General features: G+C 33.0%; 1 protein-coding gene across 2 annotated transcripts in view; it reads left to right on the top strand.

Moving 5' to 3' along the window:
- The window catches only part of GRTP1 (growth hormone regulated TBC protein 1), a 68,372-nt gene that overhangs the window by 22,362 nt on the left and 20,402 nt on the right, over window positions 1–25,608 (top strand). For both annotated transcript variants that reach the window (XM_051984237.1, XM_051984238.1), the window contains one exon: window positions 91–187. In XM_051984237.1, the coding sequence (XP_051840197.1) occupies window positions 91–187 (97 nt within the window). The remainder of the gene's footprint in view (window positions 1–90; window positions 188–25,608) is intronic.

Here is a 25,608-nt window from a genome sequence, read left to right as displayed (position 1 = left end):
AAGATAAACTGAAAACTGATCTTTGATGTGGACTTACAGATTATTTTAAGGCCCATTATGAATTCCTCTTCATTGTTCTTTCTATCATAGGGAATGAATTTCCTGGCAGGATATCTGCTTCTTATTACTAAGAGTGAAGAGCAGTCCTTTTGGTTACTGGATGCTCTTGTTGGAAGAATATTGCCTGGTATGTTGAAAGCTGCTTTTATAATGTTGGATTTTCTTTGAGCCATCAGTTAGATTTTTTTTGGAGGGGCGGTTGTAGAAAGAAAGAGCTGATAAATCAGCATTTTATTAAAACAGTTCAGTGGTTTGGGAGTTGAAGTTAATAATCTTTTTGAAATTCAGGTGGAAGTAGGAAAAATATTGAATCAGATTGTTTTCAGATAGAACAGATGAGTTTTTTTAGTACTTGATGCAGTTTATTAGTTCTTCATTTCAGATCCCAGTGTTGGACTAAAACCATACACTTGGATCATCTGTTATTCAATCTGTGCCCATTATAATGAAACTTCAAGGGACATATTGCATCTCTTCTTAAGCTTTATTCTATCCTAGCCATCAGAAAGGATGAGAGAGGTGTACTTGTTAATGTATTCCTAGTAACTGCTAATTAAAAAGATATATATTTTAAAATCCCATCCACCCACATCTGCCCTATCTTTTGGATCCATCAATAAACATTTTGCTTCCCTATTCTATACAAAATCCTCACAAATTCTTACAATCCTTATAAAACAGTAAGTCACTATGGGGAATAGAATGAAGTGCAAAATTGTCATTAGAAATGTTTTGAAAAGAAGAATAGGAGCAGCTAGGTGGTGCAGTGGATAGAGTACCAGCCCTGGAGTTAGGAGGACCAGAGCTCACTAGCTGTGTGATCCTGAGCAAATCGCTTTACCCCAATTGTCTCCAAAAAGACGTGTAAAGCAATTAGAATTTTTTAAAATAGTGTTTCCTGGTTGAGAAATATCAAAAAGTAATCCAGGCCTGGCCTGGAAGTTAGGAAGATCTGAATTCAAGTTCTGCCTTTAACAAATTCTAACTTTGTGACATTGGCCACATCTCTTCCAGTAACTCTCTTAAGACTACCAATTTCCCAGTCTTTGTAAATGGAAGGAGTTATTATAGAATTTCCATATAGTGATGAGACCACAAGCCTAGTTCTTAAATACTGAATTGAATTCCTCTATCAGAGCAACTATAATGGATATAACACTGGTCGTGGAATCAGGAGCACCTGAATTCAAAACTGGTCTCAGACACTTGACACATTAGCTGAGCAAGTCACTTAATCCCAATTGCCTTGTCAAAAAAAATTCCTATTCAGGGCCCTAGAGGGGGGCCAAGATTTAGGGTAATTATATTGTAAATCCCTCTGTCCCAACTATAATTTGCTTTGAAGGAGTTTTATTATTTTTAAAAAAAACATTATGAAGCTACTCAAATGGACTGGGAGATAAGCTGCAATGTACTCTAAAATACATATTCTAACATTAGCCAAACATCTGGTTACCCAAATTAAGCCAGCCATATCCTTTTTTTGTTTATATTTTGGCCTTATAATTCTTAAAGATGCTAAGTTCTAGCTAAGAGATGCCTGGTTTTGAATTACCTCAGAAAACCAATAGTTATTTTATAGTACTCAAGTTCCTTTGGATATCTTGGTACTTCACTAGCCTTTGTCCCAATTACTGTGAATCATCCCACCATGCTACTTTCACCTGGATAATCAATCTCATTTTCCTTTTTCTGGAACCTTAGACTCAGCCGTTTGGGTTGAATTCTTCTCTTCTTGCTGAAAACCAAGCCTCCATGTCACTTTTAAGCCATCTATATAACTTGGTGCCATAGTCCCATCTATCCCCATCCTTTCCCCATTATCCCATTCTTTCTATTTCCCTTTTTCATGTCATCTTCCCCTATTAAAGTGTAACTTATCTGATGTCAGGAACTTTCTTATTTACTTTTATTTGTATCCTTAGCAGAACAGTTCACAGCATATATATATATATATATATATAACTTAAAGATTCAATCAAGAGAGAAATCTCCATTATATATCAGTGATATTAATACTGTTTTAGATCCATGCTACATATATATAAATGCATGTGTATGTATGTGTCTTTATATATGTATGCATATAGGTATATATATGTGAATGTATATAGACATATGTAAATGTGAAAATATATTTGCATACATGTGTGCGTGTGTGTGTGTGTGTGTGTGTGTGTGTGTGTGTGTACCCATGTATACTGTAGCCTACTTGGGAAAAGTTGGGAGGGGATTAAAGGGAAAAAAAGGATAAAGCAAAAAGTGCACAGCAAACAACAAAAGAATAACCTACAAGAAAGCAAAGAAAAGATCAACAGTCATGAATATCTAATCTTTTCTATTACAAGTGCTTTCTTGAAATGGAAATTGAAATTTATTGTTATATAATTTGACTCCTCCCTGATGTTCTGCAATTATTGTTAATTTTTCTCTTCTATCTTTCTTTTTCTATTTTTAAAATTTTGTATTTAGTTTTAAATAAAAGTAAGTAAATAATAAAAAATGCTATCTCTATCTGTGAATTTAATCATAGTAATCATAGTAATTTATATATTCACATGTACATATACACATGTTTTTCTCTTCCTATTTTTTCAGGCATTGCTCAGTTTGACCCAGTATTCATACATTATTCAAATGCAAACTTTGTTTTTTAGCAATAGCTTATTCATAAATCTAACCTACTGAAACAATAAGAGGAAGGAGCTGAAGTAGAAGAGTGAACTTTTAGGGTAAAGAAGCTATTTTGGCATGATAAAAAGTCCAAAAAGGCTATTTTTCTGAGATTGGCCTATTTCAATTCTTTATTTCTTATTCTATAAATTTAGACATTTTATGTTTTTGTAAATGTTCATCTATTTCATCTAACTTGTCAGGACATATTGGGCAAAAATAGTTTCTAATAACTTCCTTTATTCTTCATTTGTTGTAAATTTTCCTTTCTTATTAATACTGTTAATTTAGTCTTACTTAAAAAAAAATCTATTTCTATTTTTAAAAAAAGAGATCCTGATGTTTTTAATTAATTCCTTTGTTCTTTGCTTTCACTTTTTTTTCATCCTTATTTTGATTTTCAGGCTTTCCATTTTAGTGTTTAATTGAAGTTTTTAATATATTGGTTTTCTGGCTTTTTAAGTTACATATCCACTTCATTGATATATCCTTTCTTTTGTTGTGAAAGTGTTTAGAGATATACATTTTCTTTTACAGTCTACTTTAGCTATATTATTCAAAGTTTGATATATTATCTCAATATCATTGTTGATATTCATTATCTTTAATTAAAATGTCTGTTGTTTCTACTAATTGTTCTTTTACATAACAATTCTTTGTAGTATAATCATTTAGACTACGATTCATTTTAATACTTTTTCTGATGCTTCATTATTAAATATAATGTCTATGTATTGTGGCCAGAAAATTGTGTTGTGTAATGTTTCTGCTTTTTTTGTATTTATTGCTGAGGTTTTGTGTTCTAATATATAGTTAGTTTTTGTAAATATGCTATGCACAGCTGAGAGAGATTTTTTATATATTCACATGTACATATACACAGACACATACATATACTTCTTCCTATTCTTATTTTATCTATAAATATCATATAGTGCTTTATCATATCTAACCAATCTAAAATTTTATTTAGGTATTTAACTTCTTTCTCTTTTTTTATTGGATTTTGTCTGTTCAAAAGGTAATCATTGAGGTGCCCATTATTATAGTTTGACTCTGTTTCTTTATGGTTCATTTAGCTTTTCTTTAGGGTATTTGTCATTTAGTACATATGTGTAAAGTATTTGTATTAATTTAGTATCTACATTATCTTTCAGAGTAATGTGATTTCCTTGCTTATCTCCTTTAAGACTATTTTTGCTATTGCTTTGTCTAACATCACTGTATTTTTTTTTAGATCATTTTGCTCCAGCCTCTTATTTTAGTTCTGTGTGAGTCTTTGTTTTTTATAAACAACATATTATGGGATTCTGCTTTCTAGATTATTCTGTTATCCTCTTCCATTTTTTGTGTAAATTTGTCTCACATTCATATTTATGGTCACTAATTGTGCATTTTCTTCCATCTAGTTTTCTTATATTTTTTCTTCTCTTTATTCCCTAATTGTTTTTACAAAGAAGAAGTACTAATGATCTATAATCAAATAATCTTCTCTCTTCTGCCACTTTTCTCTTCCCCTCATTCAGATCCCAAACCCAGGTAATTATTCATTGTTTCCTTTAAACTCTTCTTCAAAATCATTTTCTGAGACTAGAGTTTGTTTTCTCAATAATTAATCCATCCCTAAACCTACTCACTTTCTTATTCCAGCCATCCCTCTTCCTCCTATTTTTTTGTCAAGTTTAACATTTTTCTATATATGTTTATGTATTTTCATTGTATGTTTATGTGTTGTTTGTACCATTTTTGACTGGTGCATCTGAAAATGAGGTTCAAGTGACAACCACTCCCTCCACCACTTTCTCATTATTTGTGTAGTTTTCTACTCACCCAACCCAATTATGTGAGATAAGTTGTCTTATCTTTCCTTCCCCTTTCTTTTCTAATACGTTCTGTTTTCCCTCCCTTTCAGTCTTTCATCATCCTTAAAACATAACACTACTCCCAGGTACATTATCTTATTTAATTCCCTCTGTGAACCATGATTATATTAGTGTTTCACTGGAACATAACATCTTTGTATAGTCCTTTCCTGATTGCTTAGTTCTATTTTTGTGTGTGTGTGTGTTTTTCTTGACTCCTCCATTTGTATTTCAAAGTTTTTCTTCACTCCTGGACTTTCCATAAGAATGCTTGTAAGTTTTCTTTTTCATTAAAAGTCCTTTTTCCCACCTTATAGTTTTTCTGGGTGAGTTATTTTGGTTGAAGCTTACATCTTTTCCTTTTTGGAATACCATATTCTAAGTTCTTTGCTCTTTTGAAAATGATAGCGGCTAAATCTTAAGTAATTCTAAGTAAGTCTAAGTTTCTAAATACAGGATTTACTCTTTCTTTCTAGCTACTTGCATGATTTTTTTAAATTTAGAAACTGTGTTTTGACTCTTATCTTTTTGAGAGTTTTTAATTGGGGGACTCCATCAGGAGGACCAATAGGTTCTTTTTGTTTTTGTTTTGCCTTCTGATTCTAAAAGAGCTGGGCAATTTTCTTTCATTATTTCTTGAATATCTAGGCTCTTGAGGTGATGTGATGTGGAATCATTACTTTCAGATAGTTTATTGATTCTTAAGTTATCTTTCTTTGTTTTTTCTTCCAGGCTAGTTTTTTTCTATGATATATTGACACAAGTTAACAGTTCAACAATAACAACAAAAACTGGAGCATATTTCTCTGAGCAAGATAATTTTTTGTTATCAAAGCTGGTAACCTGAGAATAAGATGGGTCAATGACTGTTTTGGTTTCCAGCTAAAGACCCTGAGCAAAATGACACCTCCTTTTTTGTAAGTTTTTGGGGAGCACAGAATAAAGAGCAGAATAGGAAATAAAGATAACATGATAGTTTATATAGCTGAGACATGGGGAACAATGTAATTGGTTGATAGTTGGAAATGGGTGTTAGAAACAATCCCTCTCCTCTCCTGTGATTAAGAAATGTTCATTGTTTGAGTCCATCTTCAAGATGGTGGTCCAAACTTCTTTCAATTAGCAAACTAAATATCCTTAAAAGATAGCTTGTTGGTGTAAAAATATTAAATCCCACTCTACCGGAGTTAGCTAAATTCTTTGAGGCAAGGATAGAACAATGATTAGGAAGAGAATTGGATTTCTAAACGTAATCTGAATTCTGAATTAAGTTCAGAAACAGAAAACTATGACAGATAATTACAGGAAAAAATGTAAATAGGATCTGTAAAAAATTATACAGGATCAATTTTAGTCTCCTCAATAGACCTATTTGTTTTAATCTTTCTTTTTTATATCTTGGACTTGTTAACTTCTTTTTGGTATATTCTAGTTTTCAGGGATTCTCTTTTTGGTATGGTTTTATACATCTTGTACTTAACTGTTAATTTTTTCAAACATTTCCTCTAAAACTCATTTCTTTTCCAGATCTTGCCTTTGGCATTGCCTTTTCATTTGTAACATTTTAAAACGTTTAAAAAAAAATTCTTGCTTTCTTCCTTCCAGGAATTCTAATTGACCTTGCAACTGAGTTGTAATTTTCTATGAGATTTTGCTGGTAGATGTTTTGAAATTATTTTCTTCATTTAGGTTTGTATTTTGAGCATCCATCAACATAATAGCTCTTTATCATGGGAGTCTTCTTGTTATTGTTGTTGTCATTTATTTTTTCTTCCAGTCTTACTTTCTGAATTAGGGTTTTGTATTAGGACCAAGTTCTGTACACTTCTGGAAGGAATGTCAGGGCCTTTTTAAGCCCTGTTCTATATTTCTGGGTCCTGCTGCTGCTTTCTCAAGGTATTGAGATTTGTATTCTTCAAAGATTACAGGGGTTTCTCAGGCCAGATAGCATCCTAAGCATTCTATTCTAAAATGAAAAATGATCATTTTGCAACTCCTAATTTAGGTTTGGATGACACAACTAAAGGTTTGCCTCTAACTTCTGTCATCTAACTGCAAAAATCTTCAAGTTTGAAACAACAGAACTACTTGTTCTTTTTTAGTTTAAGCTCCCTACCTTGGTCACTCTGCTGTAATCCTAAGAGTGTTTGTCTATCCTTTGTTCTCAAAAGAGACCATGACATCAGGAAGGTGATGCCATAAGATGCAAGTGAATTGGATTTAAGTGAGGGAGGCTGTGTGAGGTCATCTGCCTCACTTTCTCCTTTGAAATTAATTGGGTCCAGTTGCCAGATATAGATCAGGATGACTGGAGATGGTCTGGAAAAAAGTGGGAAACAGCCTTTTTAAGCTAAAGTCTTTCCCAGGTCTCAGTTTGGCAGAGACAATCACCCATTCAGTGTTTCAGGCTATGCAATTCCTCAGAGTGGGCTAGGTCTGAATCCAAGCTTCTCTCTGGGGTTATTGCCATTTTTGGTTCTGTTCCTGATCCCAGTCTAGTACATAGTAAGATAGGTCTGAAATGCACCCTCTAGATAAGTGACTTCTCCTTGCTCTAAAATACAGCTGCAGGTCAGCCCCACACTTAGTGGCTTCTTAAGTCCACATTATGTTTCCAAACAGTTTTGCAGTCACAGAGGCACAACTGGTGGCTAATTCCCGTTTCTGCACCCTGCAAGATACATAGGACAATCTATGGCCACTCCTTGCCCAGAATACAGTCTAAGATCTGGCTGAGTATAGCTCCAAGTCTTCTGAATCTTAGTTATCCAGTTCTGGAGTCAGATACGATTCCTAGCTAGCTCTTATGCTAGAAAACTGACTTAACTTTTTCCTCGTTGGATTTCCTAATCACTTGGGAATGATCTCTGCTTAGATATTTATGGGGGTAATTAAAAAAATTTCTCAATAGTATTTTATTTTTCCAAATACATGTAAAGATAGTTTTCAACATTCATTTTTGTAAACTTTGTATTCTAAATTTTTCTCCCTCCCTCCGTCATCTCCTCCTCTCCCCAAGAAAACAAGCAATCTGCTATAACTTTTTTATATTTTTAAAATATATTTTATATATTTATATATTTTTTATATTTTTTTTAAATATGTGCAATAAATATAATTATTGAGAGAAGTCTGTGCTATTTCCTCTTCTTGTGCCATCTTGGTCACTCCCTTAGTATCCACTTCTTGCCTATATATTAAAACACAATATTACTAGGTGCTTAACTTAATTTCCATCTTCCTTTGGACCTCCAGGGTTTTACTTACAACTTCTATGATAGAAATAATTCTTCGAGTTCTCTGACTTTCACAATTAATCACTGTGGTTAAGCCAAGGCTCAGTTCCCTCAAACTTCTCTGAAAAAGATTCAAAGAGAAAAGTGCAGCCTCTGACACATTTTCAGGTCAAATATGATTTGTTTACTTGACTAGCCCACAAGCAGAGAAAGAATTTTGAAACAGGAAGCACACAGCAGTGCCTCATGACTGATTCTAAAGAATTGAACTAGGAGCCCTTCTGTTTGATTATCTATCTGGATATCCCATTCAGACCTGGGGCAGAAATTTGTGAAGGGAATATATGAGTGGCCTGAAAATCTGGTTAAACCTGATTCTTTCATTATGCAGACAGCATCTAGGGATAGTTTTACTGAACCCTGGGAGGGTAGGGTAGGTCATTCTCTGTTATGTGTACACTTCTCTGGGGGAAGAGATGACAGATGTTATCTTTGACATTGGATGGCCACAATCTGTTTCACACCCACTCCTCATTCCCTATCTCCCACTCCCCACATACCTATTTTTGAGAATAGGCAAGCATAAAATTGGTACAAAAGACAGAAGAGGAGAGATTTAAGCTGATTTTGTTATCACAAATGGTAGGGTTTTTAAATATGTGCTATATTGTGGTATGCATCCAGCAATGTGGGTCCTGGAACAAAACCCAGCTCCTTTCCTTTCCTGAGTATGGGGTGGAGAGGACCGCGGGGGAGTAGACTGCAGGAGATGTTGGAAAAGAATCTTTTCTTCTATATTGGAGAGAGCTTATTATCTCTCACTAAGGGGAGACACATGCTGATTACTTTGTATGCATCCTAAGTTGAAAGCAAATTGTTATAAGATTAAAATTACATATTTTATATTCTCTCCAGAGTCTGATTTATATTGTGTGGTTAGTTTTTGGGTAGAAGCACTATGACTTTTTAGCTCTTTTATGTAGACACAATTTTTTGCCCTGAGAATTATTTCTATGCACATGCAATATCATCTGATGATCAGCAGACTGCTTTTCATAAAAGTGCACATTTTAAAGTAATTATAATTTCATATTAATTGCAATTCAACTGACAATATGGCTTATTCATCATCATTCATGCTGTATCAATTTACTTAATGTAGGAAATCTCAGGATGTTTCACCTTTTCAAATTCACTCAGCCTCAGAATTTGCTGAGTATAAGTGTGAATTCATTAATATGATTAATAGGTGAATAAATCACCACTTTGAGGGGAGGAGAACTCTTTAGCAGATTAAACCCATCAAAACATTTTTTTCTTGTATCATGAAATTTTTTTATTCATCTGTTTCTATTCCATTAGCTCAGGGCTATATGAACTAAAAGATCACAGAATCATAAAATTTTGTAGGTGAAAAGGTCCTGTAAAGCCATACAGGTCAACCTGAAGTTGAAAAAGAATCTCCCTGGAAAATGCCATCTGCATCCAGAGAAAGAATTATGGAGGCAGACTGAGTATTGAAGCATAGTATTTTCTTGATATGTAATTGGAAAAATAAAATACTATTGAGAAAAAAAGAAAAAAGAAAAAGAATCTCCCCTACAATTTAGCAGACAAATGGCCTTTGCTAGAAAGTCTCCAAGAAGGAATTACCTATATTTTTGAAGGTAGCTCAATCCACTTTTAGACATTGATAATTGTTAGGAAATTTTCCCTGATATCAAGCTTAAATTTGCTTCTTTGTAGCTTCTACTAATTAAATGAAGTTGATAACTTTGCATAGACCCTACCTCACTTAAATCCAGTTCACTTTCAAGTCAAGACATCACCCTTCTAATGTCACTGGTCCTTTTTGAGAACCAAGGATCAATGACAATGTTTCTGATTCTGCCTTCTGGGGCCATATAAAGCTAGTCTAGAATCATGTTTCCATACATTGACCCTTCAGGTAGCTATCATGTTCCCCCTAAATCTACTCTTCTCCAGATTAAACAACCCATTTCTTTCAACAAATACTCCTATGGCTTGAACTCAAGGCCCTTCACCATCCTGTTGCTCTTCTTTCTCTATTCTCTAACATTTATCAATATGTATCAATAGTTGTTATTTTCGACATACATATAGGAATAAGTATATACACAACTGTTATCCAGTAATCCCAATCCTGGTACGTGTATGTGAGGAAACAGGGATGAATAATCTTTTCCATTCTCCACGTAGCAACTAAATTGACATTTCTAAACTGTAGATAAGGCTCTGACCCTCCCTTGCTCAGAAGCTTCAGGGACCCCATTTTGCTTGTAGGATAAACTATGAATTCATCTATTTGGCATTTGCAATCTGGTTCTAATCCTTTCTTTCCAGATCAATTATATATTACTCTATATTACATCTATATTCCAGCCAAATTAGCATCCTTGCTGCTTCATTTATACACCATTCCTCTTTTCTCCCGACTCTTTACACATCTATCCCCCATGTATCCTTCCTTCCTTCTTGAAATCTCTATGATATGACACCTATACCAATGCCCTCATTGCTAATTTTATCCCTTCACCTCTAAAATCATATCTTCTTTGTATATGTTTATATTCATATGGTCATTTTTATTTCTTTTTTTTAAAGCTTAAAAAATTTGTAATACATATTTCTTTATGAGTCATATTGGGGGAGAAAAATCAGAACAAAGGGGGAAAAAACCACAGGAGAGGAAAAAAAACAGGGCAAAAAAGTGAACATCACTTATGTTGATTTATATTCAATTTCCATAGTTCTTTTTCTGGATGCAGATGGCATTTTCTATCCAAAGTTTATTGAGATTGCTTTGGATCACTAAATCACTAAGAAGAACCAAGTCTATCACACATTGTACAATCTTGCTGTTATTGTGTATAGTGTATATTCCTGGTTCTGCTTCTTTTGCTCAGCATCCACTCGTGTAAATCTTTCCAGGCCTTTCTAAAATCAGCTTGTTCATCACTTTTTTATAGAATGATAATATCCCATTACCTTCATATATTATAATTTATTCAGCCATTTCCCAATTGATGGGCATCTACTCATTTTCCAATTCTTTGCTGCCACAAAAAGAGCTGCTATGATCATTTTTGTACATGTGGGTCCTATTCCCTCCTTTATGATTTCCTTGGAATACAGACCCAGTAGTGACATTGCTGGGTCAAAGGATGTGCAGTTTTATAGCCTTTTAGGCATAGTTACAATTTGCTCTCCGGTATGGTTGGATCATTTCACAACTCCATTATGTTGTGACCATTATGCATTAAGAGTCCCAGTTTTCTCACATGCCCTCCAGCATTTATCATTATCTTTTCCTATCATCTTAGCCTGTTCAGTCATTTTTTCAGTCATGTCTGATTCTCTGTGACCCCTTTTAAGGTTTTCTTGGCAAAGATACTAAAGTAGTTTGTCATTTCCTTCTCCAGCTAATTTTACAAATGAGGAAACTGAGGCAGACAAGGTTAAGTGATTTACCCAGGGTCACAGAGTTAGTAATTTTCTCTTTTTAAAATTTTTGTTTTATAAATAGTCAACTTTTAATTGTTCCCAGATACTTTATTCACAGCAGATTTTATTGTAAAATTCTTAACATGATTAAGTGTAGTACCTGCATCATTCAGGATTGTTTTGAGGATCTTGCAAGATAAATAAAGTGCTTGGCAAACAAATTTTAAAGCATTTATATGAATTTTAGACATTATTACTCTTATCACCAATATGGCTAATATGGAAATTTTTTATGATTTCACATATATAATTGATATCATCGTGCTTGCCTTCTCACTGAATAGAAGGTAGAACAGGGGAAGATTTTGAACTCAAAATTCAAAAAGAAAAGAATGTTAAAAATAAATAATTAAAAAAAATAAAAGAGTGTGTACATGGATAGAAATTTTATAGGAAGAAACTAAAAGATTGGACTTTGTTGTCAAAAAAAAAACCCATCTCATTACAAGTAATTTCTTGCTATTGAATGAAATGCTTTGCAAAATTACATAAGTTAATTAGTTGCATGAAATGCCAGATACATTTTCCCAAAGAGAAAAAAAAATATCTGGCATAAGACTTTTTAACATTTATAAAGAATATTATATACGGTTATTTCATCTGATCTTCACAAGAAGTCTATCAGGTATATTGGGTGGATGGAGTGTTCAAGGAAGATTAGCATCTCTGGTATGAGGACTTCCTAAGCCCTTTTTAGGGCTGCTTATCCATCTTTGGCATCTACCTGGCACTCAGCAATCACCTGTGGCTCCAAGAAGTGGCCACAATACAATAAGTTGTCGTGGCTGAATGGCTAAACCTTATTGAGAATAATTGGCAGCCTCAATCCCTTGGTGAGTTAGAGGATGTCTACCTCAAGCATGTGAAGACTTTCCCTCATGGAATGGACGGAAGAGAACAATTTGTTCCAATAGATATAAAGGTGACTGAAGCAGGTGCTGGGAACACTCAGAGCTTGGTCTAATATTGAAGACGCCAGAAGTCATCCACTGGCACCCCAGGCCTTGGTCAGTTGTCCTGACTTTTGTCCCACCACTGGCCAATTTCAATTCACTCTACGAAGTTATTGGTCCCTGGTCCTCCGAAAAGGAAAGATAAGCAACAATTAGATGCATAAAATTATCCCCATTTTATGGGCAATGTAAAGGGAAAAGCAACTTACTTTTTGGTCATACCACAAGAAGTATCAGGAGGAGGATATGAATTCATATCTTCTCAAAGTCAAGTTCCCTGACTTTCCCTCAAAAGCCTATGTGACCTTGAAGATACTTGAAACAATGGGGGGTTTTTTGTTTGTTTTTCCCCCACTGGATTTGAATTCTAATTTTGCTCTTTATTACCTACGTGACGTGGGTGAGTCATATAGTTTGTTTTTGACCTCAGTTTTTGAAAACAAACAAACAAAAAAAACCCAAACAATCCAGTAGCTGGTCTTTCTATGGGAAGTAAAGAAAGTCTGTTTTTTATCAAAATTTTTAGTATCTTACTTTTACTTCCTTATATCTCTTTGTTTCTTCCAGAGCATCTAAAACAGCAACTTATATTAAGTGTAACAAATACAAAACAGTTTTTTTGAATTGCATTCAGGTTCTATTAGTTCTTTCTCTGGAGATAGAAATTTTTATGTTTAAAAATATTTTGAAATCCAATTTTTAAAAAAGATGATTTTAGCTCTGTTGTCATCCTTATGTCTTTTTGTAAGCTCTATTGTCATGCTGGTGGCTTTTGGTGAAATTTCCACTGTCAGATTTCTAAGTCATATACTATTTTAATCCATCCTTATTTTTAATTTTGTTTAATTTTTATAGCTTTTCTTTTTATATCACCTTTATCTCAGTCTCCTACATAGAGAGCCTGTCTTTGCAAATGAGATTTTTAAAGGATAAAGGAAGGTGAGAGGAAGCAATTCAGCAAAATCAATTAATTGCCCATAGTAGACCATTCTTCAGAGAAGGAAAGGAATTGTTTTCCAATTCTTATTCAGGGCTCAGATTGGTCATTATAAAAATAAAGTGATCAGTTTCTTTTTAAGCTTTTTATGTTCATATCATTATAGTTATTGTTAATATTATTTTCATCTGTTTAATTCACTCTGAGAATCATATTAGTTACGATTTTCTATTTATAGAGTATAAATTATTTTCTCTAAGCCCAGTTTACTTTGCCAAAATTTTAAACTATTATTCATTTTTTTAACAACCTCATGTGATAAGTAGAATATATTTTTAAGAGTAAATCTCAATGCTAAAGGACTCTTAAAGAAAAATGCTGCCCACTTCCAGAAAAAGAACTGATGGAATTTGAATATATATATAAGCATGCTACTCTTCATTTTATTTTTTAATGTTTTTTAAATTTATTTTTGGTCTCTTTTTTTTTCACAACATGAATAATACGGAAATGTATTTTATGTGATTACATATGTATATAGCTTCGAAGTTGTCATTTTAGGGAGAGGGGAGGGAAGGGAAGAAGGGAATTTGGAACTCAAAATTTCTTTAAAAAAAGAATATTAAAAGCTATTTTTACATGAAATTAGAAAAAAATGAAATATTATTTTTAAAAAGAATAAATCTCTTCATTCTCTAGATCTTTATTCTTTGCCTTTCCAAATGTATTACTTATCATTCCCTTTTACATAATCTGTGTCCCAGTAAAAGTATCTTTGTACAGCCTATCCCACATGCCCAGAATAGACTTTCTCTTCTCTTTCCCTCTTGGAATCCCTAACTTCTTCAAGGCTAAACTCAAAGGTAACTCCTACCTAAGATAGTCTGATAGACCTTAATCATCAAAGCACCTACTTGTGTGTCATGTATTGTTGTAGGCATTGATATTGAGCTTAAGGTATTAAGATAAAAATGAGTTTAACTCAAGGAATTCACAAGATAGTAGCGGAAGCAGCACATAGATATGTAACTAAATAAAAATATGTACAAAGTAATTCTGTTAGATATTGCTTTGTTAGTGTTTTCTCTCTCCTCAGATAACTATTTACTTTTTTGTGTGAATGTTGTATCCCTCCTGTAGAATATAAAAATAAAGGCAGAACTGGTTTCGGGAGTTTTTTTGTTATTGTTTTTTATCTGAGTATCAAGTATATTGTAGGCATCTAATAATACTTTTTGCTTTGAATAGAATAAAACAATTGAAGCTTTTTTCAAAAAAAAAAAAACCCTGATCTGTCATTATAATAGTCATTATAATAGGAATTGTAACTGAATGATTATTTTGAACAATATTTAATATGATCTTCCATATATCATTTATTTGTTGATGAAAAATGGAAACAGTAGGTTGACAGGAAGAGAAGACAGAAATCCCATTGTCTAGCCAAATCTTCCCAGTCCTTTAAAGTTTAATTCAAATCACATTTTTTTCCCCTCTGAATCCTTCTGTGTCCTGGCCTATCTGTAGTAATTTTCCCTTTCAATTTTTGTTGTTTAGTAATTTTTCCTTTATGTATGACTCTTTGTGAACCCAGTTGGGATTTTCTTGGCAAAGATACTAATACTCCATGAGCATTTGGGGCTTTCTTGGCAGAGTCACTAGAGCTCATTTTACAGATGAAGAAACTGAGGCAAATAGGATTAAGTGAGTCATACAACTAGAAAGGATCAGAAATCAGATTAGAATTCAGGAAGATGAGTCTTCCTAATTCCAAGCCCGGTGGTCTATCTAGATACCCTCTTTCAGTTCCTACATTACTTATTATCTGTCCAGACCAGTTTAGAACTGGATTGTTAAGTTGCCATCTAGTCTTGTTTCTGTGTTTAGCTATAAACTCCTAAAGATGAGGCAGTGTGTCTTCTGTTTTGAGCATAGAATCTGGGTATTCAACAAAAGCTTGGATAGTTTCTTTTAGGATTTTTATTACATCATGTAAGTATCATGTAAATGTTTATACCAAGAACATTCAAATCCTTTCTTTATTTCATGGTGAATCTTTGCTGAACAGCTAGTTGATTAAATCTCTCTCTTTTAGATAATCCATTACTTTAATCTTGTCAGCATATTCTGTCCTTGTCTTCTGTGTAATTATTGAGTTCTTAGCGCACAACTGGCGCTGGTATGTTCCATTTAGATGCATGTACTTGATAACTTTTCCTTTCTACGACAGCAATTTTAAGGAGCAGCGTGACCTAAATAAAAGATCCATCAGTCAATCGTTAAACCAAGCATTCAGTGTATACAATATACTAAGAAGAATGATATTAATTCTTATTTGGGGACATAATTCAGGATGTCCCTAATTGGTTTTGGGGAATAGTGTGAAATTTTTAAATCAAAATTAATCATACATGAAATTAATTGTAATTCATTTTAAAATATAAATATAAAAATCCAAATATGTGTACTGACATTTTGATTCTTCTAAGGCTCTCCATGATTCACATATCATATACATCACTGTCACCAGTATAACATCAGAATTACAGATAGACATTTGTGTCACTAAGGGAAAGGGTCAGTGTGAGAAGTTGTCCAGGAATAGAATTAGCTTCCAGGATGAAGAGGTTTCTGTGGCAGGGTAGATAAGTCCTGTAAAGAGTCAGGAGTCCAGCCTAGAAAGGAATGAAGCAATAGTGATTAACTAAGTTGGGATCCAATCCATCTAACTCCCAAACCAATCCTCTTTTAGTAACATTCTCTGTGATCTTCTCCATTCTTTTGGACATTCCCATCTTTGTTGTTGAATCATTTCAATTGTGTCTTTATGTGACCCCATTTGGGGTTTTCTTAGTAGAGATGCTGAAATGATTTGCCATTTTCTTCTCTATTTCTTTTTACAGATGAAGAAATTGAGGCAAACTGGGTTAAGTGACATGCTCATGATGGGTTAACTTACTGTCTGAGGCCAGATTTGAACTGAGGAAGATGAGTTTTCCTCACTCCAGACTCAGCACTTTATCCACTTAGCTGCCTCACTTATTTGAGGTATCTGTTTTCAGTCTAGGCAAAGTACTCTTTCTAATTTCATCTTCTTAAATACTATTCTGTTTCTTTGGATTTCAAACCTGGGTGCCTTAGAGAATGGTGGTTCTATTTATTAAAAGTGGGGAGTTGGGAAGGGGATCTAGTTTTGTGGGGGAGATTTTAGTTTGTCTATGATAGAGCTGAGATGAGGGATACAAATGTCTCATAATTAGCTGGATTCAAGTTAGGGTAAAAGATACAATTTGGAGATATAAATTTAAGAATTACCTCTTTTAGATGGCAGAACACTGGGTTTGGAGTCAGGAAGAGCTGAGTTCAAATCTAGCTCAGTATGTAATAGCTGTGTGACCTTGAACAAATCACTTGAGCTCTCCTTCAGTTTCCTTAACAGTAAAATATGAATAACAGTGGCACTTACTTCCCAAAATTGGTGTGAGGATTGAATGAAATAATAACTGTAAAGCACTTAGCACAGTGGCTGCCACATTGTAAATACTATATGAATGTTAGTTATCATTATTATCATCATCTCCTATTATCATCATCATCTTGTTCTCTTTCACCTTTCCCTAGAATCAGTGGTTCTCAAAGTGTGGTTCAAAGAATTCTGGGAATCTCTGAAATCCTTTTGGAGGATCTACAAATTCAAAATTAGTTTTAATTTCTAATATTTCTAATATTAATCTAATAGATTAAATATAATCTATATAAACAAAAAACTTTTTGGACAGATCCTCAGTGATTTTTAATAATATAAAGATACTGATAACAAAAGTTTGAGAACCACTACGCCTAGATCAAGGGAAGAAGAGTAAGGCTATCACAGTTCTTAAGTTTTCCTGCTTGGTGTTCTTTTATGTCATTTAGAATGAATTCTAGAGATAATCAATTTTCAACTGTCTGTATTAGTAAGATTCAAGTAGATGTGTGAAAAATCCCAGTGATATCTAGTTTTTAAAATCACTTATAAACTCCTTAACTTTTCTAAAGCTCAGGTTTGATTCCCTTATTCCCTAAGCTTAAATGGTTCCCTGTTGCCTCTAGGATAAAATATAAAATTCCCTGGCATTTAAAACCCAGCATAACCTTTCCAACTTACCTTTCCAGCTTTATTATACATTACTCCTCTCTCCATATTTTTTATGTGCCAACCAAAAGGGCCTTCTCAATTTACACGATATTTTATCTCCTATTTCTCTACCTTTGTTATACATGTTATTCATATCTGCCTCCCTTCTCTTTCCAAGTATGTAATTTTATTTTTTCCCTTCAAGACCCAACCCAAGTAACATCTCTGTGGAGCCTTTTCCTCATAACTTTCACCATGTTCTTCCTCCACAAATTACATTGAAATTATTTTGTCTGTGTTTTATGTATTCTTATATATACATATCATCTTTCTCATTAGAATGTAAGCTCCCTGATAGCAAAAAAACTGATTCCTTTTTTGTCTTGTATTCTTAGCACCTAACACAGTCCCTAACACTTAGTAGATACTTAATCGCTCATTGATTGACTTATTGGAAAGTTTTCTTTTTTCCCCCCAGTTACTTAGATTTTATGGATGCAGGCATTCCTTGTATCAGTACAGATTACAGCTTTGTGTGATTTTTGTCTATGTCTTTTCATAAATCAACCATAAAACATATCTAATATGCTGAAGGACTTTTTCACATGGTAATATTTTAATGGTATCATCGTTTCTTTACTCTTGTCATTGTTTCTTTACTCTTGCTATAATTTTATTTCTGGTCATGTGTGTCTGAACAATTGTTCTTAAATATCAGGATCTATGATATTTGGGGAATTCAGAAAACTAATAAGAAAACAAAACCACATTGTAAAAACCTGATCATTTATCTTCATGTCCAGGTTGATTGCTTCTTTGCTTTCAATTCATAGTAAAGTACAGTGAACTAATGTAGTGGGAAATCTTGTGTCATTTTAATCTCTGTTCAGAAAATAAAGTTGGTACATTTTGTCCTTTGAAAGGATTATGTATATACATGTGGAAGGAAATCAATGTTTGTTCATAATGTTGGACAGAAATCAGATTTCTTACCTAGTAGTTGATACAATACAGTTTTTGTTACTAGCATGTCTTTCTTTTTGAGATTACCCGTACTAGTCAGGATACTGGCCGCTTGAGAACATCCCTAAGGCAGCCAAATGTACCATGAAATTGGATGGTAACCAAAAGGAAGGTTCTGTGGTTTTGCCAACTTTTATAGACAAACATCTGCTTTGTAGTGAAACAGTTTGGAGAAAGAAGCATAAACACTTTTATTTATAAAAGACATGTCATTAGGCTATAGTATGATGAGGAAGGTGGAGGAGAGAATAGGCTGAAATACATATTAATGATTTCAACCCATCCTGGTGAATTCCAGGAGCCACCAGGCTCAAAAGGGACTGTCACACTGAACTATGTATGAGTCCATGCAAGTCCAGTTCCCACTGCTGGGAATTTCATTAGTGTGGGTCTTGTGGACTGTATCTCTAAGATCACACCCCAATTCCATTCTCCAGAACTAATCTTTGCTTCTTTTTAAAAAAAATAATATTCTATTTGTCCAAATATATGCAAATTAATCTTTACTTCTGAAAGAGTAAATGGATCAGAAGTACATGAAATATACCAGAGTAATAGAATCTTCATATCCCCTTCCTTTCTGAAGTGGAAAGGGATGTTGGTGCTGACTGTAATGCCTTTATGCCCAGTATTCTTTGGCCACTGACATTATTAATTATTTTTTCCACCATCTTCCTTCCTTCCTTCCTTCTTTTCTTTCTTCCTTCCTTTCTTCCTTCCTTCCTTCTTCTCTTCCTTTCTCTTTTTTCTTCCCTTTAGACTATTCATTTATTTTAACATTCATTTTATTCTTAAATTTTTAATTCTGAATTCTCTTCCTCCCATCCTTCCACTACCTATTGGGAAGGCAAAACACATTTTTATATTAACCATGAGTCCAAAAAAGCAAGAAAAATAAGAAAACTTAAAAAAAAATGCATTTCAATCTTCATTGAGGCTCTGGCAGTTATTTCTCTAATGGTAGATAGAAATTTTCATCATAAGTCCTTCAAAATTTTTCTTAGCTCATTGTACTGATAAGAATAGCTAATTCATTCACACTTGATTGTCATACAATATTGCCATTTCTATGTATGGTGTTCTTGTTTGGCTCACTTCACTTTATATCAGTTCGTATAAGTCCTAGGTTTTTTCTGAAATTGCCCTGTTCATCATTTCTTACAGCACAATAGTATTGCATCATGATCATATGCCACAACTTGTTTAGTCGTTGCAAAATTGATGCACATCCTCTCAATTTCCAATTCTTCGCCATCGCAAAAAATAAAAATAAAACCCCCCCAAACCTGCTATATTTTTGTCCATATAGGTACTTTTCTTCTTTCTTTCTTTTTTTTAAACTCTCATTGGGATACAAATCTAGTATTACTATTTCTGAGTCAGGGGGTATGTAGTTTTATAGCTCTTTGAGTGTAATTCCAAATTGCTTTCCCAAATGACCAGATCAATTCACAGTTCCACCAGTAGTGCATTAGTGTCTCAATATTTCTACATCTCCTTCAATGTTTGTTATTTTCCTTTCTGTCATATTAGCCAGTCTGAGAAGTGTGAGATGCTACTTCAAAGTTTTAACTTACTTTTCTCCAATGTGATTTAGAGTATTTTTTTTTCACATGACTATTAATAGCTTAAACAGACCATGGCACAATGGATAAAATGTTGGGCTTGGCATTAGGAAGGCTCATCTCCCTGAGTTCAAATCTGGCCTCAGACACTTATTAGCTGTGAGACTAGGCAAATCACTTAACCTCATTTACTACTATGTATCTATAGAATGGGCTTGAGAAGAAAATAACAAATCACTTCAGTGTTTTTGCCAAAAAAATCTCAAATAGGGTCACAAAGAGTCAGATGTGATTGAAAAGTGACTACACTGATAGATAACTTTGATTTTTTTTTCTGAAAACTACCTATTAATAACTTTGAGAATTTGTCAATTGGGGAATAATATTCTTATTAATTTGATTCAGTTTTCTATATATTTGTGAAATGAAGCCTTTACCATAGAAACTTGTATTTAAAATTTCCCCCAGCCCTTGTTTTCCTGCTTTCTTTCTAACTTTGACTATATTGGTTTCATTTGTGCAAAATCTTTTTAGTTTAATCAAAATTATCCATTTTTCATTCCATGATCCCCTCTCTCTCTCATTTAGTCACAAATTCTTTCATTATTCATAGATCTAACAAGTAAAATTTTCCATGCTCCCCTCATTTGTCCGTGTTATCATCTTTTATGTCTAAATCACATACCCATTTTAACCTTGTCTTGGTATACAATATGAGATGTTGGTCTACATACCTAGTTTCTGCCTAATTGTTTTCCAGTTTTCCTAGCAAATTTTTTTTTTTAGATAGTGAGGTCTCATACCCAGAACTTAGATTTTTGGGTTTATAAAACACTAGATTACTATGGTCATTTACTACTATGTCCTGTGATAGACAGTAGTATGCCTAATATATACTTCATCTACTGATTTCACCATTCCATAAATTATTTTAATGATTACTGCTTTGTAATTACTAGGATCTAATACTGCTTAGTCACCTTCCTTCACATCTATTTTTTCATTGATACCCTTGATATTCTTGACTTTTTGTTTTTCCAGATGAATTTTGATGTTTTTTCTGGCTCTCTAAAATAATTTCATGCTACTTTGATTGGTGTGAAACTGAATAAGTAAATTAATTTAGATAGAATTGTCATTTTTATTACATTAGCTTGCTTATAGTTTTCTTTTTCTGTCTTTGCTTTTCCTAGCTTAGGTATCAGCACCATATTTATCTCAAAAGGAATTTGGTAGGACTCTTTCTTTGCTTATTTTCCTAAATTGTTTACATAGTATTGGAATTAATTGTTCTTTAATATTTAGTAGAATTCTTTTCACATCCATCTGGTCCTGGATTGCTTTTTCTCGTTCTTAGAGAGTGTGTTGATGGCCTAATCAATTTCTTTTTTATGCTTTTTATATTTTTTAAATATTCCATTTCCTCTTCTATTGATCTGGGCAATTTATGGTTTTGGAAATATTCATCCATTTCACATGATTCCAGATTTATTGGCATATAATTGGGCAAAATAACTCCTATTTAACCTTTGTCATTTACCCTTTTTGGTTTTGATACTGGTATTGTGGGGTTTTTTTTTTAATCAAATTTTAATCAAAAATTTTAATCAAATTAATCAGTGATTTATCTTTTCTGTTGTTCTCCCTCCCCCTCCCCCCCATAAAACCAGCTTCTAATTTTCTTTCAAATTTATTCATCTCTCCTTTAATTGTCATGATTTCCAATTTGGTGTTTATTAGGGGATTTTTAAATTGTTCATTTTCTAATTTTCTTTTTTTTTTAATTGCATGTCCAGTTTGTTGATCTGTTTTTTCTTTTTTTTAGTGACATAAGTATTTAGAAATATAAATTTTCCCTTAGGTAATGCTTTGGCTGCATCCCATAAATTTTCATATACCGTCTCATTATTATCATCCTCTTTAATGAAATTATTGATTGTTTCTATGATTTGTTATTTGACCCACTCATTTTTAGGATTAAATTATTTTGTTTCCAATGAATTTTTGTCTCTATTTCTATGGCCCTTTCTTGAATGTAATTTTTATAGCATTATGGTCTTAAAAGGATTCACTTGATATTCCTGCTTATCCACATTTGTTTGTGAGGTTTTTATTCCCTAATAAGTGATCAGTTTTTATTTTTTTTGAAAGTGCCATTTGCACTGGAAAAAAAGTAGTCTTCTTTCTATTTCCTTTCGGTTTTCTTCAGAGGTCTTATCTTATCTAACTTTTCTAAGACTCTCTTATTTACTTGTCTTCTTTTTTATTTACTTTATTGTTAGATTTATCTAGTTCTGAAAAGGAAAAGTTGAGGCCCCTCACTAGTATAGTTTTACTGTCTGCTTCCTTCTGTAACTTTTCCTTTTAGAAGTTGGATGCCAACTCTCCCTGTGCAACAAGAAAAATGTTTGGTTCCACACACATATATTGTATCTAAGATATACTGTAACCTATTCAACATATAAAGGACTGCTTGTCATCTGAGGGAGGGAGGGGAAAAATCGGAACAGAAGTGAGTGCAAGGGATAATGCTGTAAAAAATTACCCTGGCATGCGTTCTATCAATATAAAGTTATTAAAAAAAAAAAAGAAGTTGAATGCTATGACATTTGGTGCATATTTGTTGAGTATTGATATTACTTCATTGACTATGGTAACTTTTAGCAAAATGTAATTTCCCTGTTTATCTCTTTTAAATTAGAGCTATTTTTGCATTAAGATCATAATTGCTACTCCTATCTTTTTTTTTTTTAAACCTTAGCTGAAGCAGAATAGATTCTATTCCAGTCTCTTATTTTAACTCTGTATGTGTCTTTCTGTTCTGTTCTGTATTTCTTGTAAACAACTTATTACTGGATTCTGTTTTCTAATCCATTCTGATATCCACTTTGATTTTATCCGTGAGATCATCCTATTCACATTCACAATTATGATTGCTGTGTACCTGTCTCCATCTTCTCCCCCCCACCCTTTATTTTTCTCTCTTTTCATCTTGGCTATTATTATTAGCTATTATTACTATTAGCTAACTGCATATATAGACTTCAGACATATTGCCATATACAAACATCAGTTTGGGAAAGAGTTTAAAATACTTAAATATTCTATATTCTTTTTTTCTTCTTTTCTTTTTTTCCAGGTAATTTACAATTAACTTTAAATATAGAAACAGATTAGATATATATTAAAATCTGACTTTTTAATAAAGCAGATAACAAATAAATAAATCTAATCTTTAGTCATTTATCCTGGTGTTTGTGTAGACTTTCCCTACATAGCTTATCTCTGTAAATATTCTTTTTATAGGTCTGCTTTCTTTACTTCATATCAATGTACAATCCTTCCACACTCACATGGGTAGCAGGTGGCAGAGCTGGAATCAAACCCTGGTTCTCTGACTTCACTTTCCAATGTCACTACATTGCCTGTTACATGTGTTATCAGCTTCTAGAGAGTCCACATGGGCTGTGGATGGGGTGGGCAGGAGCTAGAGGCAACATAACAGTAATTTTAGGAGCTTTCTGATACTCAGAAAGTATATGGATGAAACCAGGATTTTGCTTAGGAATACATTAGAGTATGAGTTCCTCAAAAGCAAGGACTTTGTGTCTTTATAAAGTATAATTACATACTTTATATCTTTATATCCTTTCACTTAGTACAATGTCTAGAAATTTCTTCTGACTAACTGATTCATCTTCCCCTTCTAGGAGTTTCAGGGCTATACCTGGGATTCCCAAATTGCTATTATATGAAAGCATAGACTTAAGATTAATAATAGGCAAGGTTATCATGATGATTGCCAAATGATTGGGAGGCAATAAATAATATGGGAATTCCAAGAAGGAAATAGGAATATTCAAGTTTTCTTTCAGGGATGGTATGGACTCACCTAGTAATTGGAGTTGAAGAAACTAAGAGATAGAGGATGATTTTCCCAAAATCCTCCCTGTAGTAAGTGACCGATACAACTTTTGAACCAAAGTTCTTTGACTCTTTATTCTGCATCATACAATTCGAAGTAATTGTTTTTAGATTAAAAATTACATTTATTGTACTATCATAAGAAAATGCTTGTTTTATGCCATAAATTAAAAATAAAATTTTAAATGTTTTTAATTTTTAAATAAAAAGAATATAAGCTATCTGAGGATAAAAAAAAAAGATTAAAAATTACTAAACAGTTGCCAACCTCCATCCCTTGAAGGAAATTTCCTCACAAGTATTTCTCGATACAGCTGAAATCACAGCTCTGAACAAAAAAAAAAAAAAAAAAGATGCCATGAAAGAAGAATAAATTATCACTGTGGTTATTCTGTGGCACTTGTAAACTCCTGGTAGGGAATATAAAAATATATAGGCATCAAGATTCATAGGGCCATCCTTGTTTACAAACTGCCATCAAATGCCTTTAAGTCCTCCCCTATCCCATTTGCTACCTTGGGTATTTGAAAGCAGCACCTGTTTCTAGGAACTTGTATGTCAGAAAGTTATGTTTTCTCATAGAAGGTGTCAATAATAAGACACAGAGCATTGTTTTAGATGTCAGCATTTAACAAATGTCTTCCCTATAAAAGAAAGGGAATGTCAAAGAATTCTCTATTATATTTCAAGGGTAAGGAAGTAAAAGGAAAAAGTGACTTTATTATTAAATTATTTCCAAGGATTTTTTAATGTCCATAAAGATTCTGAATTTTCATGAGAATGATGGACAGAATGATGATAGTAATTTGATGAAACAAAATTTCTTAAGTACCTAATTTTATTATGCAAGGCTTTCTTTTTATATTTTTGTTATGTTAACTATTGTTAGAATAGTAAAAATGTTTTCTGATAACATTTATGTGGCATCCAAACACTTCTTCCTTCAGTTCCTTCATGGCAAAATGACTCTAGATTTGTGCAAGACTACATTTTTGTTTGTTTGTTTTTCCCTAAAACTAAAATTTCATTAGTGTACAGAATTCCTACTGTTTCTACCTAAGTAAATTAGCAGGCAGCTGACTCATTTGTAACTTAGAGACTTTGAATCACCTGGGTTAGGTAAGATGAAGTGAGTTACACAAGATCATGCAGCCAGTACATGTCAGAGGAAGGTTATGAATCTGGACCTTTCTGAATACAAGGCCAACTTTCCATATTGTTTTTCATGGGTGTCTATATCTAAGTGTGTACACATGTTGGTATATATTATATCTATATTTACATACATGTTTGTATATATAAATGTATATTTATGTATATATGTACATTTTATATATATACATTATACCTGTACATTATACATATGTATATGTGTGTATACATGTGTGTATCTATAAGCACATATATTATAAAATATACCTATATATTTTAGGATTCTCTAGATAACTGTTCATTATTCCTTATGAGACTCAGGAGGTCTACTTGAGACCTAGGTCCCTGTCTTTTTTTCTTCTCTCTCTGTCTCTTTCTGTGTGTATCAAGAGAGAAAGAAAGAGGTACTTGCTTTAATATATAGATTTGTGTATGTGTGTGTTTATATATATAAATACCAGACTTATGAAGCAAAAAACAGACCTAGAAATAAGTATTTTTTGTGTTTGTCATTTTAGTTGTCAAGCCTTGAATCCAGTCTCTTTGATATCAATACCAGTTCTCAATCTGCTGTGCCAGGG

This window comes from Antechinus flavipes, chromosome 3 (assembly GCF_016432865.1).
Source record: "Antechinus flavipes isolate AdamAnt ecotype Samford, QLD, Australia chromosome 3, AdamAnt_v2, whole genome shotgun sequence".
Taxonomy (NCBI): Eukaryota; Metazoa; Chordata; class Mammalia; order Dasyuromorphia; family Dasyuridae; genus Antechinus; species Antechinus flavipes.
The sequence above is the reverse complement of the archived record's forward strand: the minus strand, read 5'-3'. Positions and strand labels throughout refer to the sequence as shown.